General features: G+C 37.7%; 1 protein-coding gene across 8 annotated transcripts in view; it reads right to left on the bottom strand.

Annotated features, from left to right (window-relative positions):
• The window catches only part of SOX6 (SRY-box transcription factor 6), a 370,303-nt gene that overhangs the window by 129,496 nt on the left and 221,204 nt on the right, over positions 1–19,603 (bottom strand). For all 8 annotated transcript variants that reach the window (XM_030950420.1, XM_030950423.1, XM_030950421.1 and 5 more), the window contains 2 exons: positions 14,637–14,809; positions 11,088–11,156 (listed from right to left, as the gene is read on the bottom strand). In XM_030950420.1, coding sequence (XP_030806280.1) covers positions 11,088–11,156; positions 14,637–14,809 — 242 coding nt within the window. The remainder of the gene's footprint in view (positions 1–11,087; positions 11,157–14,636; positions 14,810–19,603) is intronic.

Genomic DNA, 19,603 nt, shown 5'->3' on the forward strand with positions numbered 1-19,603 from the left:
CAAATAATAACTTTATAAAAACAAATCTCTGCAAAGAAAACATGATACTATTATTTCATGCCCCTGCAATCCTGAAAGTGACAGAAATGCAATCAATAACCCATTTCTTAGTAACAAAAACTGTACAATGCAATGTACATATTTGCATTGTTCAGCTTAATAGGGATCTACACCTTTGCCTCCACCACACACACATTTCTGAATAATTGACTGAACAGACCCAAAAAAGGGAAGTGACTGAGTCTTCTATGCAGCCACAGTAACAGTCAGGAATGATTCTGAAAGTGTAAGTAAATGAAAATTAAGCCACTATCAGCAAAAAATAAGTGTGCCACAAAAGTAGTCTTCATTCTGGAAAGAATCTGGCTAAATCTGATTTGAATTGGGTTCAAATTAAAAACCTTGGTTCCTAAGCCACAAAACAGAGACTTTGTTTGAGCAGAATTTGATTCATTCCTCAATGCCCATATCAGATGTACTTGGTAACAGAAAATCAGTTTCTAGAGCTGGCCACAAGCAAGCATTACCCCAGGGTGAATTTTTCCCCTTGAGCAAAAGTGATCAGAAACTCTGAGCCACTTTATCCACCTACTCTCTACAGATCAAAATGCAAAATGTTGCCGTGAAAACAAGGGAGAATATGCAAAGGTGTAATATGCTATGTATGCCACTGACATAATACTTTAATAGGATATGCTGTAATTTCCTGCAATTAATATCTTAGCAGAGCTATAAAGGCTTTTTTCCAAAATTATACCATTGCATTTACAACACTAAAATTAACGTTGTGTCAACCTTTCCATTATAAGCCCCCTTTTTCAGTGGTTTATAACTTGGCTGTAAAAATATATTCTGGCCTAAAATGTGGCATGTAAGATCCCCATTTAGAAACAGACATTTTGATTAAATAAAAAACATTATTTAAGTCTGTTTCAAGTAAGTCTTGAATGCCCTACAAACTGTGTGAGGGACCGCCAAGAAGTGTAGGCATTCTTCGAATAAAAACTTATTTTCTCTCCACAATAAAGCCACTGTTCAAAGGATGTTTCACAGCCACGGAATTTGCTCCACATCTGCAAGGAAAATACATGGATTTGGGAAACTGCAGACTTCAGTGAGAGTAACCTCCCCACTTGCCTGTTTGTGTGTGACAATGGCCGTGCTTCTGGTCAGCAGCTCAGCCACATGGGAGACTCAAGCTACCCAAAATGGTTTTCACTTGTGGCTGGGCAGTGGGTGAGAGGAACAAACAAATATTTCTCTGTCTGGGTGGAGTGGATTCACTCTGGCTAAAAGCTCCAACAGAGTAAATTAAGGCAAGTGATAAGTTGACAGAAAGTCACAATAAAGAATATGATCAAGATGGTAGAGAACCACCCTATGAATTCTGAAACCGCAGATTTCAAGTCTGTCAAATTTCATATAAGAACTGGATCGAGGCACTTTGGAAATTTAACTAAGGTGCTTAAATTAGGAACCTCGTTGTCTAATCAACAGAAGGTAATTCACAGCACCTGGACTGCTTTATATATGGAGCCAAAAGTCCTAATTCAGTCACCCAAATTAGATATCTAAAATTAGAGGCCCCCAAATATCTATATGCTTTTTATTCTGCCTCAAAAGAGTGTTGTGAGGATAATACACTTCAGCTTATGAGACACTCAGATATGCAGTTACAGGGGAGATGAGTATCCTGAAAATATATCACCAATAAAATTCAATGAGATGGAAAAGGCAAAGCTAGAAATGTGATAGTAGCATTTGTCATACCAATCACTCCTTGTCAGAGCAAAGACAAGTGCCATACCCCCACTTCTGAGTAGGGTTTATCGCTATATATTATATTATATACATTGCTTTGTCAAGTACAGAACCTCAGCCTATGCTTAGGCTATTAGGTACATATTGCCCTATTTTGTTACCTGTAGCAAGTAGCCATGCAACTCATTTGTCTACCTGATCTAGATTTTCAGCTAAACATATATTCCCTCAACTGGTTAATCTCTCATTTACAGAATAAAAATGCCAAATACATTACTTGAAAATAAAATTCCCTAACTTTATTTTATAAGTGCCCTTCCATACTGTGTGACAGTGGTGTGTCTCAAGATGGATTTCACACTTCACCATCCACTGTGAAGTTCTTTGCTTTTATTATTTGGTGTTACAACTTTAATGGCTTCGTACGCTGTCATTTTGGGTGGGTGAATAAGATTAATTCAGCATTTCATAATGCACCATTGTATACTGTTTACATCATTTATTTTCTTTTTACTGAATGATTACAAATTTCAATTTAAAGTTAATAACATTTGGTGGGAGTTACTGCATGTGAATTAACCATGGTGATGTCAGTGCATCCCTCTGGAATTTAAAAGATATTTCACTGTGTTATATCATGTGCCGCACAGTATATCAATTTTTATTTCCCATCCCTCAAGTATGGAATGCACACTGTGTAACTTCTAGATTCTCAATATAGACATAATTTACCCAAGCTGTGCAAATGCCCAACTTGCTGAAGATGATATATATAAGATTTATATTAAAGACTAGTTCTTTCAAGGAAGCAAGAGCCTTGCATATTACACAAGCCTCTATATTATCTAATTATTTGGGGAGAGGGGTTTCTAATGTTACAGACAAAGGGAAATAGCATGTAAACTGCAGTCATAAACCAATTTTTCCTTACTTTAACAACTTTAAGACTAGATAGGTAAATCCCAGGCAAGGCCATTTGTCTTCCTTGAGAACTATGCTTTGACATTTTTGTGAGTGTCTGGATTAGCTGGTTGCATAAAACAGTGAATATTAGAAATATTCATTCACTTTACTTTTACTTACATGCCATCAAGCGTATACCAAATGTTAAACAGCATCTAGTTTGCTCATTTGCTGGATTGCACATACTACTGCTTTCTTTATGTGAATTCATAATTCCTGAATGCGTTCAGAGAGCAATGCACTTACCTCTTCCTTGCTGTCATGATATTAAGTATATTAAAAATAAGTTTTTATGCTCAAATTGATTCAGTAATACGCTTACATTCTGGAATATTCCCACAATTACAACTAAAAAATGCTTTTATTCCTAGGCCAGGATTTAGTTCATCAGATAAATTTAAGTTTTTACTGTGAGATTTCAAGAAGTACTTTAGAATTTATTTGCTATATGCTTTTGGCCTTTCTAATGTGGAGCTGTACTTCATCATTTTCCTCCAAGTACCTGCTTTTGCAGACAGAAATTTTGACCTCTGATATCACCACATTCCAGCCTTGCCCGTATATCTGAATATCTCCATAAATCAAGTCATTTCAATACTAGCATTTATTAACTTTTTTCTTTTTCCAGTATCTCCTGACTAGTGTGTCAAATAGTGGAGGTGGCAGGATTAAAAAAAAAAAAAAAATAGAAAAAAGGAATGCAAAACTTGATTGTTTTCCCTCCTGGCCATCACGTGGTTGTCAATCATAAAAATCATCACAGGAAAAGTAACTAATTAGAAATGAAAGGCCAATATCTCAAGCAGTTCCTGTCAGTCCTGGGATATGTTTCCATGTAACACTGATGTAAGACATGAAAAAGAGCTAGCGTGCCCAAATGGTTGCCTGTTTTTTCCAGCTACATCTGTTTGTCTAATGAAACAAATTACATTCCCACATTTGTACCTTTGATATTCCAACCACAGCACTAATATCCTAAGTCCTTCCTTGCAAAAGGTGCTCACTTGTGCAAAGCCCAGTGACGTGAGTAACAGTACCCAAGTCATCAAGCACTGCCTGAGCGGGTATTACCCAAGCAAATAAGGCTTCACAGGATCAGTCCTGTTGGATAGGCTGCCAGTTGGCATCCTTTCCACTCCCAGTTATCCATTTTACTTTGTGCACATGCCACTTAGGAATGAAACTGGATTTCTGCGCTGGAGCAAATAGCGCATTACTATGGCATTATCCCAAATATTGCAATATTGAACGGAGAACATCCTCAGACTGACAGAACAGCACCAGAGAGGTTCAGAGGGGCATCACCTCAGCCAAACTCCTTGGGAGCTAGACCAGGGTGCCTGGCTGAGCCATGGCTGTTGCTCCACACTGGGTTGGAACGGGCAGAGTACCAACCAAGAATGACCCCCAGGCAGCAGCACAGGTGGCCAGCAAATATTTGTTGATCCTCTGCTGTTATTCAGGAGCTGGTTATAATCTGCCTCTAAATTAGAAGGGCTCAAATTATGGGGTCTTCTATAAGTGAAGCCAGTAGAAGAAGAGTCTGGGCTGAATAGAATCAGTGAGATTTTAGCCTCTGGCTTTGGCAGAGGCACAGCTGCAAACAAGTCCTTAAGCCACTGGTGAGGATGCAGCACAGCATGCCCCAAGCAAACGAAGCAGCAGGACTTGAACTAGGGGATGCCTATGTCTTCATTTCCAATTTTAAAACACACGTGGGAGAGGGAAAGTGGGAGGACAGCTACTATCATTTTCTGCACCAACATGAGCCCAAGAAACAATGACATTTACTTTGGTTTAACTAATTTCCACACATCAGATCATGTTCGGCGCCCGTGTGCCAAAGTCCTATTCTTCAAGTCTGTTGAAATACCACTTTTCGAAACATGTGTGCTAACATTTGGCCAACACCACCACAAGATCATTTTATTAACTTGTAGCTCATTTCATAGACTGCTGCTCATGTTGCTAACATATGCTATTCTACCATTTACTGCTCTATAATTAGAGAAGTCATATGAAAGAGATACACATAGCTTAATTTTTGCATTAAATACAATTTGTTTAGACTCGGGTAGGCGAAATAAGGAAAAAAAGAGTCATATAATGAATTAGAAAACTGCAAGACAGCTAATTTAACTCTTAAAAGGTCCCAGCAAATTTTTTTAAAACACAGCCTCCCCGCCCCCCTCATGACTGCATACAGTTTTAAGAGTCAAATCCAGAACTATATTCTGCTCTGCCAGGATAAAACTTGTTTCCAGGGACTGAGGGCCTCAGGGTCAGAGCAGCTAGCAGGATCCTTGCAAATGGGGGACCAAGGGGTAAGATCAGAAGCTTACAAGTAGCAGAGGACTATGAACCTTTTACACACTGTGTCTTTTCTGCTGCCACCACACTGTTATGCCTAGAATTTGTAGTATGGAAGAGGTTGAATAAAGGATAGAGAGCATCACCAGAATATTTATTATAGCATGTGCTGCTCAGAAAAGGCAAGGATTCTACATCACTTCTCTTTCCTCACAGCTGACAGAAAGTTCCAAGCCAGCCAGCCATGAAGATGCCTTTTACTGGGAAAAGCTGGCCATTAACAGATCTTTTGCCTGAGAAATTATCACATAAGGACTTTAGAACTCATTAATAAGCCAGTATGTAATAATAAATAAAATATGAAACATTTGACTTTGATGTTTAGCATATTTGTCTTTCCTCCATTGGATCAGTTTCAGTGTTCACCAGGCAAGTTAGGAGCTGGACAGGAGCCGTGGTGCCACACCTAGGGCAGAGCCCCTGAAGTGGAATCAGCGATTTAGCAGCCAGCTACAAGTTACAGGCACACAACAGCATTTCTCTCTTCCAACTGCACACAACTGCATTGCAGAAGGGATTGGATATATATTATTTTTAATACTGAGCTGCTTAAAAAACAGTAAAAATATATACCAGTGATGGCTGGGAATCAATTCACAAGCAAACTGGGTTTTAAGGGAAATGCATCCTTTCTACTGTAAATTAATAAACTGCAGCTATAGTTTATTAAGCCACCACAATATTTTACATTTTCTACTGCCATAATCTTGACTGCTTATAAATTACAGTACTTTTACCTATTCTTTAATCCAGAAACATCATTATTAAAATGTTTGATGGAGGCTGCAGTGCATCTATCATTGCTTGTAAAAGTTAATTAGATTAGATAAAAGAAATAATTAGATTTGCATTTTTATCCTGGTTTTAAACTTCCAAAGAAGATCACAACAGTGTGCCTGTGGGCAATTAAAAACAGCATAGAGCAGTGAAATATAAAGGCAAAAAAAGCTCTGTTTTTCCTAGCTAATTCATGATTGAAGATACAATTACAAAATATTTTAAGGGTTTGCTGAAGCTGGGGGCTATTCCTAGACTTCTAAGCTTTGTTTATAACTCTCTCTCTCTCTTTCAGGGGAGTATCTGATCTGTGTACCCTGCCAATAGAAGTATCAAATTGCTTTCAATGGCTTTATTTGGTCCTGTGCAGAGCTTGCTGGAAGGGGATCAGTTTCATGATCAATAACAAAAAAAAAAAAAAAGAAAAAAGGTAGAGAAGAATATTCCCTAGTGCTGGAACAGTACAACTGCCATTGCTTTTGGCTGTCAACACTAAATTGAGTTCACAAAGAAAGCCAGCCTCAGAGAGCGTAACTGAGCTGACAATAACTGGATTCTGGCTTGTGCATTTTCAGCAAGCTCTCTGCAAGGAGCTTTAACCTGTCTCCAAAAGGCAATAAATGAAAGGTTCAGCTCTTAACATTGGAGGTCAGTTACATACTTAATGATGAAGCGTATCTTTAAATCTATTTCTACTATTATTATCCTAGCAAAAAATTAATTAACCAGGTCAGGGAGGCTGTGAAGGCTAATGTGGAAAGTAATTATTCCTGATCTTTAGACATGTACTTCACATAAAGAGATAGTCCTTATTCAGCTCACCAGGTACCTCAATTGTCGGTAGTTAATCATGGATAAGAAGAGAGACTCATTGGTTCAGTCTCTTAAGTTTTACTTATGATTCAAATGATTCTTATTCAAAGACAGTTTAAATAGTTGTAATTTTATGTTACCATTCTTTTTTCTGTTTACTATCACAGTAATCACGTTCACTCTATTTGAGGGAAACAGAAAATGTAAGAACATTTATAGGAAAGTAGAACATGAATGTATAGATTAAAACTTGAAAAAATTACTATTAGGAATAATTTCTAGTGGCTGAATTAAAACAGAAGACTTATGAGAGCAGAGGAAACCAGTTTCTCTATGCAATGGAAATTGTACTGATTCAAACAGAAAAGAAAATGCTCTGCAATGGCATTGAGCACAGTAGAGGAATAAGGTGAAGGGAAATGGACAAAAGAAGTTTGAATCATCTTTCACAGTTATCCTCATCACAGATTTCTGCAGAAAAGCTTAACCATCACTGTCCATTTTAAAGACTTCAGATTTAGGACTTGCTCTGATGAAACCTACCCACAAGGAGGAAAGCTCTAAAAACTTTCATCGCTCAAATCCACATACACTCTCATTCTCAGAGGGAAATCCTGGAGCCACAGGCTCCAAGCATTAGTGGGATCCACCTCTTTCCCTCAGATGGGCATGGAGGGGCTCAGAAGAAGTCCCCAAGCCTCATTCTGAAAGGACTGAATTCTCATAATGAGGCACAGAATTCACAAGGATTTCAGGACCCCTGGTTTGGAAACATTTAAGAAATGCATGTCTTCCCTTTTTCCAATCTAATCTTCATGATGTACTAACCAAATTCCTCCTTTAACCAGCTTTTTCACGCATTCCTAGAGATTTTCACTTTCGTAGCACAGGCTAAGAGATGTCCTTGAATTAGTCCAATTATGTTCCCTCTACTTCAGAATGAATATTTTTTTATTAAACAACCAAATGAAAAAAACATATATTTTACAAAAACCTTAGTCAACCTGAAGACTGATCTGTGAGCTCTTATTTGCCCCACATTATCTTCTCAACTTTAATTTGCACTGAAATCAATGACTTCTCTGCACAACTCTGTGGAATAAAGAACTTAATTTGGCATACTAGATTTCCTCCCATCTCTGTGGACTCCTCTATAGAGAGTGTTTATGAACATTATGAACATTTGAGCTGAAAAGTAATAATAGACTGCATTTATTTGAAAATTTTCATTTAAGATTCTCAAAACATTACATTTAAATTGAGGGAAAGGATATGATTTGCCAAATTTCTGATAATCAGAGACAGGACTGAGGAGAAGTCCAGATTCCCACTCCTTTTAGCCAACAAAACTGCTTTCCCCAACACATAGACATTAGCTTCACATAGAAAACATGAGATGATTATGCAAAACATTTAATGACCTCTGTACTCTTGAAATACCTACTTTGTTTTGCATACACTAAGCCTAGATAAAGTGCTTTTTTCTCATAGATTATTGACAAAGTTTTGGATGTATAACAAGTCTGCAGTAAGGTGCTCCAGCAAATAGTCTCAAAACAAAACAAAACAAGCCCAAAGAAAAGAAACAACCCTTTCACCAATTAAATGAAACAAGGTGTCTAAATGATTACATAAACAGATAATATAGAGCACAATATAAATAATAAATGCTAGGTAATGCAAATCCTCAGTATATTTACCCAGTAGTTGTCCAGGGGAAGCGTGCATTATTAAATGTAAATTATTTTAAATTTTGTATGTGGCTGACATATACGCCCCTTCTAGAGCAATTTCTAATTGCTCAAATGGTTCAGCTGGGTGCACTTACTCACAGAAACTCTTGTTCAAGAATTGACACCGCACCTCAGGAGAGGACAGTTGACACACGGTGTGTCTCATGATGAAAACATTGCATCAGCAGTGCCCCTCTCCTCCTGCATCCTGGAGAACATGCTGTACTTGCCTCGAGTAGCTGTGCCATGAATGGGCCCCTGCCCAGATGGAACTGGCACCTGTGCTGCTCACATTTTGTAATCTCTTCAGAAGGGGAGTGGCAGGGAAGGGTACTACTGTTTTCTCACGCATCCGAAGTACAGATAAGAGCTCACACCATTCTGTGTAGGTAATGACTGTTTCCTGAAAATTGTTGCTCAAGAGTGTCTTTGAACAACCTTCTAAACAAAATCAAGTTACTGGGGACAGAGCTGCAAATTCTACCAGGCTCAAAAATTAAACTGGGAATGTAAACATTCAATAGAAATTTTGTTTCCCCTTCAAGACATAGAGAGTGGGATTCACCTCATCTCACATTAGATCTCTACACTAAAGGCATTGACATGTATATCCTCCTTAGTTAATGGAGAAAAACAGCCATTTTAGGGAAAAATTTATCTGATATATTTTAAATATCTACTTTAGGACAAGACAAATTGTATCCTAAAACAATTCACTAAGCTTCTCACTGCTCACTACAAGAGCAATCTGGATAATTAATTAGAGTCTGTACTGCAGTTACCTATTTTTGATATGATGAACTCCATCCAGAGTCACCAGCATGACTTCAGTGTCAGTATTGAGGTTTCTTGGGAACTTTCTTTTAGTAATCTCCCCAAAAGACCATTGGACATTTGACTTGGCATCTGCCTAGTGGGCTTAGAGCTTCTTACTGGAGCCTACAGCATTCCTTGGGTCATAAGATGCCCACTACCAATCTGGCTGACCAAATGGGAGAAGAAACAATCCTCACTGCCTCAAACACACTGATTAAACTCAGGTAAATGTAAAAATCATAAATCAATAAAGAGCCCAAATGACTGAGGAGCTATGGCATAAGAATACTATCTATTGACAAGAATTTGGAAGCAAATACAGGGACGACTCACCAAGAAATAGTTTAGCTTGGATGAACAGAATAACCATTGAAACATTTCTTTGCATATACATCTAGGAAAGGATGGGAAAGAAAACTTGTGGAGGGTTCAGCTCTATGTAAGAGGAAAGGTGGAGTGAATGAGAAAATGAACCTTCAATCTATTCTAGAATTAATTCTAAGGCCACATATCCCTGGAGATAGTGGAAGGGTAAAGCTACTGGAAAGTATTGACTGAAGTGAAACTTAAAGTACCTTTGAGCTTTTTACTACAGAGCAGGTATCCCAGCCAAACATACCTACAATTCTCCAAACAGAAACAAAAACACCCTAATCATAATTCCTCTTTCTGTTTCCTTATTTTTAAAGGAATTTTAAAAGTTAGAAATCTCTCATAAAGATAACACTTCTGTTTTGTAGACTTAGCTAGGTTTCAGTCTTAGCTTTTATGCTAAGACTTTTTTATATTATTCTTTGCTTTCTGAAGCCAGACTTGCAAATACCACTTAGAGAAGATGGTGTATTTTTTTCCTTACACTATTCTTTCCACTTCCTTACACTGTTCTTTTTTCCTTACACTCTCTTTCATCCTTGATGAACACCTAATATGAACACACAGTCTCTTAATAGGCAACGACAATAATGGTGCTTTATAATTCAATTGTGTCTCTCATATGAGGTATTAACACATCTATATTTGCTAAATAAAGCCCTTAGAAGTGTAACTGAGACTGCATTACAACATTTTCAAAAGCATTTACAAGCATTCCTTTGGGATGAGGAAAAGAAAAACTTCAGTTTTGGCATCTAGTAACATAGCAATCTGCTAATTAAGGAAAAGAAATGGATAGCCCAAGCTTATAAGAAATGATTGGCAGCACAATCATCTGTCAGACCAAATTGAAATATTTCAGTCAGTGAACAGGCCCAGGGAAATGCTTTCAAAGTGGGAAGCAGAGAAGGTAACACAGTCACATGCCAACATTGCCTCTGCATCCATGTCACTCCCTGCCCACGTATACTTGCACAAAATTAAAACATGTTCTGAGTACAAGTACAGATAATTAAATATCTCCAGAATACTTCCAGATCCAGAAGGGTATAATTACTCCAAAGGCACCTGGAACACATACACCTGTGGGTCTTTGTACATGAGCAGACTGGTGCCAGAGACTTAGTACTGCTTCAATGTCTCAATTTTGCCTTTGTAGAACACAGAATTCCTCCAGCAATAACTGAGACTCTGTTTTTACTTCATACAATGCAAGTCAAACTGATTGCAGATTTCAGAATTATGACAAGATGGTGAGATTTAAAAATAGTTCATAACTTTCAGAAGAAAACTTTGCCTATTAAAAGTTCTTTGCACCAAAAAAGATGTCTGACAATAATTTTCAGGGACACAAGGAACTCCCATAAAAAGCACCTTTACTCAGGCTTGTTAGCAAAGCGAGTGGCTGCTTTATTTTAGACCCTTCCCTCTCCATAAATGGAACTTAAGTATAATCAGAAGAGAGCAATAAAACACACTGACCTGAATTTGCTGCTGCAGTAGATTGATTTTGTGCTGCTGTTGCAGAAGTTGCTGCTGTTGTCTTGCAATCTATTAGAAATAAAATTTCCATTAAATTAAAACATCAATATTGAAATTTCAATACTATTGACCAAAAAACATAATATTTGTTATTCTCTATTATATTTTATTAAGCATATTATTTTTTTAATGGAGCATCTTGTAGAGGTAAATTTAAATGCAACATAAAAATCTACTTAGCGAGCAAGAAATATGTATTTTAAGCAGTGAGACCTTAGCTCTGAAAAGCACAGAAACATAGGTTTATTTGTGTGCATGTGAATAATCTCATCACTATTCAACAAAGCATTTAAGTCTGTGGTGATCTTTAACTGTGATGCATTACTGTTAGCTACAATGGGAATGAAACACTTGCTTAAAATTAAGTGCTTTTCTGAATGGGGATGGGATTACGCAGGTGCTTAAGGTTAAACATACATTTTCCTGCTTTGCTGAACTGGAGCCTTAGCTGGTGTTTATAGATGTTTCACTATTCAGCACGAGCTCCTAGGGTAAGCTTCTCTGACTTTCTCCACAATGAGCAGCACATTACTTCTGTTGCAAATCCCAAAAATCATCCTTGGAGCTACTTAGCGAAGCAGAGCCTTATTCTGTGTAAAAGCAATACCTGGTGCTCAGCAACTCATCCTCCACACAGCCCTATGAAACATGTAGATATTCTTACCTTCATTTGGGAGAATCAGTAGGGGATCTGGAGGATAAGGGTTTACTCTATCCCTTCTCTAACACAGATGGAGAAAAGCAAATGTTCCACGTGGAGAACACTTAAGAGACTGGTGAGAATTTGCTACAGATGCTCCATCTACCTCCCTGATTCCCACAAAATCAGCATGCTGGAGCAGAAGGGAAATAGGATCCTGCTCCCTGCCATGGGGGATGTGGAAGGCAGCCACCAAGGAGAAGCCACAGGGAGCTGGGGGAACAACTGGACTTCTGCTTTAGAAGGGCAACAGTGCAGCAGACTGAAATGAGAACAAGATTTGTGTTTCCTGGAAATCCCAGCCTCAGCACTTCTGCTACCTTCATTTCTTAAGTATAATTTCCCCTCCTATAAATATTTATCTAGAGCAGAGGAATCACATAAAACAGCAAGAAGCTGGTGACAAAGGTATTTTGGTCACTCAAATCCACTGTTTCTCTTTTGGCAAAAACCCTCTTGGGCTCCTTTCCCTAACATCTTCTGAGCACGCTTACTCTGTTATAAACAGAGAAAGCTAAGTAAAATGTTTTTATGATAAAAAAATGACAGGAACGTATAAAGGTTGGTTTGGAAATAAACAATCACATAGTTTTAGTGAAAACTGTTCAGGTTAACTCAGAAGGAATTTGCAGTCACATATTAACAGCTTGTAATTGTGCATACACAGAGACCAAGGCTGTCATTTCCTTGATCTCTCACTGTCTCATGGAAATAACTCTGTAAGTTTCTTCAGTTAAAATTCACTTTTGTAAGAGAAATCAACACAAAATTCATACACATTTTAAGTCTTACACATGGCCTCAAGGAGGTAAATTAAGGTCTAGATGATTCTGGGGCTGGGTGAAGGCAAAGGATCACAAGAAGCTGGAGTCAAGCAACTCTCACAGATCACTACAGCAGTGCTCGTAATGGAGCTCAAACTCCTTTCAGGATCCTGGTGTTCAAACAGATCTGGATGAACCTCCCAGGCGAGTCAATAAAATACAGTGAGTGAGGACTGAATGAGCAGACCCTTGTGTGTGAATGAAAAAGGGAATCAAAGAAAGCTGGCAGTTCCTGTGCCCAGGTAGCTCAGGGCAGGTCCTAGAAGCTCAGGTAGCTGTTATCAGCACAGTGACCAGCAGTGGTGCCTGTGTTTGGTAAAACAACCCTAATGGGGACAGTGCTATATGGAATATTTAAAACCTCTATGGGAGGTGGAGTTACCACTTTTCAGTGAGCAACACACTAATTGTGTGACTCCATCTTAGAAGTGCAGTGCTTGTAACTAAAGATAAGGTCTGTCAGGGTTATATCCACATTGTCCCTGCTCCTGAAGTCTCAGCAAAGGTGAAAGCTGGTTACAGTGTGCAGCTTCACAGTGAAATGATGCAGAGCATGGAGCTGCATTGTGGGCCACTCACTCTCAGTGCTGTATCATTTTTTCACAGGTACACAGTACCCTGCATCCAGTATTGTTTGGTGCTGCTGATGACCTGGCTACAGCTTAACACAGTAAGCCATAGCCAAGACAAGGAGGAGGCTTTTGTTTACATGTGCAAAGGAACGGATCTGCCAGGGCTCTGCCAGCTTGTGAACAGCTTTTTGTACCTGCATGCACAATGTAGCACCATTTGAATAGGCATTTCCTGATGAAAACAAGAAATATATCATGGAGCATCTAATCTCTAAGGTTCCTCTTCGCTGGAGCAGTTCCGTGATAGAAAATGTACCCAAGACCCTGCAATGCAATTACCATAGCATCGTCTTGATGTATAGGCTTGACACAGTAAAGCAGGGTACACAAGCACCATGTGGCTCAAATTCTGAATTTTATTTGCCTATCGGTTGAGCTACATGCTCGCTTCATTGAGCATGACAACCTAGTTTTAAGTGTCATTTAATTTTCATTTTGAAATATAATTACAAAGTGTTCACTGTAAGATATCACTCGTCTGCAAATGTGTCAAGATTAATTTGTGCTAGCTTATTCACAAGTGTCAATAGTTAATTACTGTGTCATCTCTAGATGGCTAAATGACATTCTAACTTCTGATTTTTTACAGTGTTCCTTTATGTTATTTTCCATTAGGGGATGAGTCCATATTCCTACATGTGGGCAAATACCCAAGCACATAAAATACCAGACGTCACAACTCATTAAAATCAACAGAGCATACATTGCTGTATATATCCTATAAAATATATTTAACTGAAAAGATAATTCTAGTAATAATGTCAGATTCCTAAAAACCACACATTAATTTGGATCTGTCGGATCTAATGCCTAGGGGACTAGTGCATGGGATCATTGTTGTTGCACTTTTGTTCAATGAGAAGAGGACAGCTCGCTGGACAACTGCATCTTTAAACCAAACAAATAATCAAGGGAAAAAAGCCCAAAAAAACAAAAAGACAAAGCAAGAAAAAAAAAAAAAACTGTTTACAACCTCAACAAACAAATCAAACCTTACTTGTGCAAGGTATTTGAAGATTTGAATACTTAAGGGGTTTTGTTTAATTATTTTCTTTTCAGAAAGAGAAAGTGTTAAATAATAGTTATAGTCTGGCTTGTTCATAACTCTCAAAATTGCATCTCAGTGCAAGGAGAACTGTGAAATCTATCATCCACTCTTTTTTTTTTTCAGGGTCCTATAATATTCCCTCTTTCTCGAAAAACATCTAACTTCTGCAGATATTTAAGCTATTTTAACAAAACAACACAAAAGGAAACAACAGCAGGCAGAGCAGAGTGTGTGACAAGCATTCTGCATGAACCATTTTCGCAGGTTTCCTTCTTGGAGCCTCACCTGTTCTTGCTGTTGGCGAGCAAGGTCCATTTGCTGCCGTTGTTTTTCGATTTGTGAGGCTGCCAGCTTTTTCTGCTCATCGTGGGCAGCCAGGAGCTGCTCCCGTAAGCTGATCAGCTGGGTGATCATGGTAGAGAGCTGCCGCTCTTTTTCTGCCAGGCTTTCTGGTGTACCTAAACGTGGGAAAAGATGGGCTGTAAATATGAGGTAGACAATATTTACAAAGCAATATTTACCCCTCCAAAAAAAAAAAAATGGTCGCATCACCAATGTGCTTTTTTCAAACAGCAGCTTGGATATATTTTCTACTAACAAATCTCAAAAGAATGTAACACATAGATTTGCTGTGCTCTAAGCAGGGGAGGATGTAACAGAAATGGGAGCAAAAAAGATATAGAATATTTCCTTTTTTTCTGGCAGGGATTTATTCTCTATGAATCCCTGGATCTTCTCCATCTAAATCTGCCCACTGTGATAAATACATTCATAGTTTATCAGACATAATTTTACCTCAGTTTATATATTTTCTCATTTTTTCACTCCAAGTATGTACAAATGCTAAAACAGAATTTAAAAGATGCTGTTTAGTGGAAGAAGCAGTTTAAGAATTTACTGATAATTTCTCTAAAATACCCATATATCTGGTAGGTCATTTAGGTAAATGTAAGACATGGTTGTGGAATTTGTATTAAAAATGAGCTTTACTTGTCCTCAAGAGAAATGGCTAACCTGAGAAAATTGCTTAAGAATTTTCATTTAACTTTCAAAGTTTACTCTACAGAGAGCACTTAATTAATATGAAACTACGGTACATTTATTCTTTGCACTAATGATGCTTAATGGTCTGTTTATGGGTAAATTGCATGGGTCTCATAAGTGGAGAGTACAGGGTCCTTTTCCAAATCAATCTGAAAATATCCCACCTTATATAGGAACATATTACCCTGTCAGAAACAGCAATGTCAGTTCCTATATTTGAGCCATTCAATACATTTCCTTTTGTGAGCACGTCAGAATCATAGGTCTATAAGAGATAATATAAATATATCAAGGTAGAAGTCCAAGAATATTGGAAGATCATCTGAAAGACGTTAAGAGTTGGAAGTGGGATAAATAAAGCAATTTAATGTTGTAAAGTAGAACTGAAAATCAGAGAAGAAAACCAAGAACTATTCAGGTCTGTAGTCTGCCACAATGATATGAGAAGTGGCACAAAAGAGAGTATTCAGAAACTTCCTTTCCTCTGTTCACAATAAAGGACTGTGATAAAGAAGTCTGTTGACTTTTGAAGAGGAAGAAAATGTGTGAGCAACAGGACCTGGGAGGGAATGGAGAAACACTCACAAAATTATGACTCCAGCTTCTTCCCAGGAATAAGATGGATGTCTTGCAAAGAAGAGGAGAAAAAAGAGGCTGACAGGTTTCATAAGGAGAAGGAAGACAAAACAGGTTCCTGCCAGGAAGGTGACAAACCCAAGATTATCCACTACTTACATTATGAAGCGAGTATGGTTGCTATACAGAATTTCATTTGCAAAAGCAGCTTTAAAGAAAACCTCTGTCTGAAATTGCTTTGTATGGAAAAAAAGAAACTGAATGGCTTAAGCATGTCACTATAAACAAACTCTGAGAAACTAAGGGTACCTCATTTTCTGAACATTTATTAATTGCATTTAGCAATGCAAAGTACTGAGATTCAATTTCTTATTCACTATTAAGTATCTTAGTTTTAAATGAGTTTCCAAGAACCTGATGTTTCCATACCCTCTAATGCCTAATATACATCCAGTATACATGCGACATAGGCCTCTAGAAGAAGAAAAATGTGTAAATTTTGTTGCAGAAGAAATTTTAGAAAGGGTTGATGGTGATTTCCTTAGTCACAAGAGGAACGATGGATGCATGAAGTTGAAACTGAAGGACCCTCCTACCCAGACCAACTCATTGCAAAGCCTTAGTGTGATACAAGTGACTGAAGCAATAGAAGAGTTCTGTGCAAAAAGCTGTTACAAGTCCAAAACAAATACAAAATAATTTTTGAAAGTAAGCTTAGGCAGCTGTGTGGCCAGGAAAGTGGCTGCCCTGGAAGTATTGCCTTGCCAGCATACTTCAGCATGTACTGAGCTCCATGCTGACTGCTGTTCAATTCTCTGCACCTTCACAATAGACCTACCATAACCCTCCTAAACTGTGTTATTAGTTCTTGAAGATTTTTCAGCATGGTTCAAATGTCATTTGGGTGGTTCTGAATTCATTTCCATAGGTAAAAGACTCTTCTGCCAAAGAAAAACTCCCTTGCCCATTGTGACCAGAAGAGACCAAACACTCCACCCACCGATTTTAGAAAGCCAGTGGGAAGCAACCTGGAGCCTCAAATGATGCTTATTGTCCTCCACTGCCACCTGGGAAACAACAGCTTGAGACTTTCACATCTGTCAAGCAGCTTTGGCATCATAATGCAAGCCCCTGAGCTTACAGTCGTAAAATATTTTACACACCCAAAGCAGATATTAATCTCCCACTCCATTTCCATGTTAGTCTGTATAGCTTGTACTTGCTCCATAACATAGTAGAAAACCACCACAAAGAGTGCCTGCAAAGGCTACAAAATGTTGTTGTTTTGTTAGGATTTCTTAGAATCATTTGATATAGTTGCCACAAATTTATAGTCTGTCTTTCTTTCTTTCTTCCTTCCTTTCCTTTCTTTTTTTCTCTCTCTCTCTCTTTCTCTGATTTTTTACAATAGCAGGCAGAAGTAACTTTTCTTATTCAGGAATCCACAGCAATTGTTTTTCTTTCCTTTTCCCTCCCCCGAGAAACACATCTGAAATAAATGACCCCATTTAAAGTACTCTGCTCTTTAATTTGTACCCTGTTATGTAATCCAGCAACAGAATAGAACTGATGACCACAAAATGTACACTGTGCTCCTGGAAAATCACGAGACCTCCAAGAAGCTGCAGGACACCTAACCAAGAACAAGCATAAGATGAGAATGTTGTTGTACGAACAGTGTGTGTGTGTGGGTTGGGGGGGAGGCATAATTTCATTTTAGAGTGGAAAATCCCAACCATTATTTTACAGTTTAAATACCAATAAAAACCAACTTGCTTAGAATGTAGACCAGATTGAGCTGATCTGGCTGGGACAAGAGAGGTCATCAGTAGCTGTGTGCCATCATCATCTGTTTTGCATCCACTTACTGCAGCGAGCAATGAGATTCCTAAACTCATTACCAGTAAATAAACTTCTGCTGCTGACTGAAAATATCTATAAATAAAATAAAAATACAGCTATCTGTAAAATGTATTTGCCATAAAAACAGATAAAACAAAAAGCTTAGTAAAAAATGAACAGTAAATATGCCAGCTTCCATAAAATATTATATACTACAGCTCTCTCTCTGTTCTAATCCTATTCTCTTACTCCAAAGACAGCAGTACATTTTTTTCCATGGGGTCTTCCTTATCCCCAAAACACATCTGTCTTGAGTTTCTCTCAGATTTGTCAGGTGGATCAGTGCTCCCCAGGGCCTGCTCCATCTGAAGTATTTTAATTTGACTAAACACCTGATTTATTTTATCTCTCCGATGAGAAAGGCAGTTTGTCTTAATAGAGCCTGTCAGCCCACAGTCCCATTCACAGCAATTTACAGGCAGCCAGGGATGCTGGAAAAGAAGAGTGCTGTGATTCTGTATTTTATCCTCCTCCAGAAAGCACCTAAAAGCAGCTATTCACTGCTACTGCATGTGGCATTTTAGAACTGAATTAGCTTTTTATTCAAGTAACTACACTTGTTGTGAATAGCTTATCTGTAAAATTGCTACATTCACTACTGATTTTATTAACCTTTGGCTCTATCACAAAATGGTCTTCAGTTAGGAAAGACCTTTAAAATTGACACATTTTTCTTAGAGGCCTTTATTTCAGTGACTACAGATATACTGAATTTGATCCATTGACTCCCTTTACCAGCAGTATTTAAAATTTTGAGTGTTGGTGGGAAGCTGATAGTGTTTAAGGACTTCTTTTTAAAATGGAGATGTGTCATTCTCATCAAAAGTTCAGGAAAAAAATGTTATTATTTCTGATAATACTTTGGGTACATCCCTACCTTTGTGAAAATAGTTTGGTTTTAGTAATATTTTAATTTTTCCCTGTGTGCTTATTGTTTTACTCTTTATTTTGGATTTCAGAACAAATTGAGATAAAATATTCAGATTGAAGAGAACTAAGGCATCAAAGAGAACTCTTGACTTTTTGAAATTCTGGTCATAGGTCAATATAATCAGGAGACAGAAAATAAAAAAGTAGCTATAAATCTGCTGAAAAAGAGAGAAGAGTTCAACTTGTGGTCTAAAATTACATTTAGAAAGAATTCTGCTTGTGGCAAAACTCTATCAACTAAAACCAACTAGAATACTACACGATTTCTGGTACATTAAGTAACAGAAAGAGCATCATGTATCTTACACTGCATTTAATAAAAATCATAAACCCCATCCTGAATTTTATCTACTTAAATTTCTTTAAGTATTAAAAAAAAAAAATAGAAATTAAAAAAACTGAAAGTATCCTGAAAGTACAGCTATACAATATAAATAAAGTTCCTATATCAACCACCGGTTTACCACCTTTTAAAACTCCTGTTACCTTTTACAACCTGTTCAGTCTATATACAAATGTAGCTGCATGTAAGCAAACGCTGCAGGCTTCTCAATGTTAGATTTCTTATTGTCCATGGGGCAAGCTGTCCTGAGGTAGAGGCAGAGTAATAACTGGTGGTAAGGGAAAAAAAGAAACAGGCATAACAGAAAATAGCATAATTTAAACTAATCTCTCTGTCTCTCAGGAAAAGAAAACGAGGTAAAAAAACATACTCTATCAAGTGAATAAAAGACAAAGTACTGGAGTAATAAATAAACCAAAAATTTTACAAGCATGATCCATAGCTTGCTAAAGTAGGG

This window comes from Camarhynchus parvulus, chromosome 5, assembly GCF_901933205.1.
Source record: "Camarhynchus parvulus chromosome 5, STF_HiC, whole genome shotgun sequence".
Taxonomy (NCBI): domain Eukaryota; kingdom Metazoa; phylum Chordata; class Aves; order Passeriformes; family Thraupidae; genus Camarhynchus; species Camarhynchus parvulus.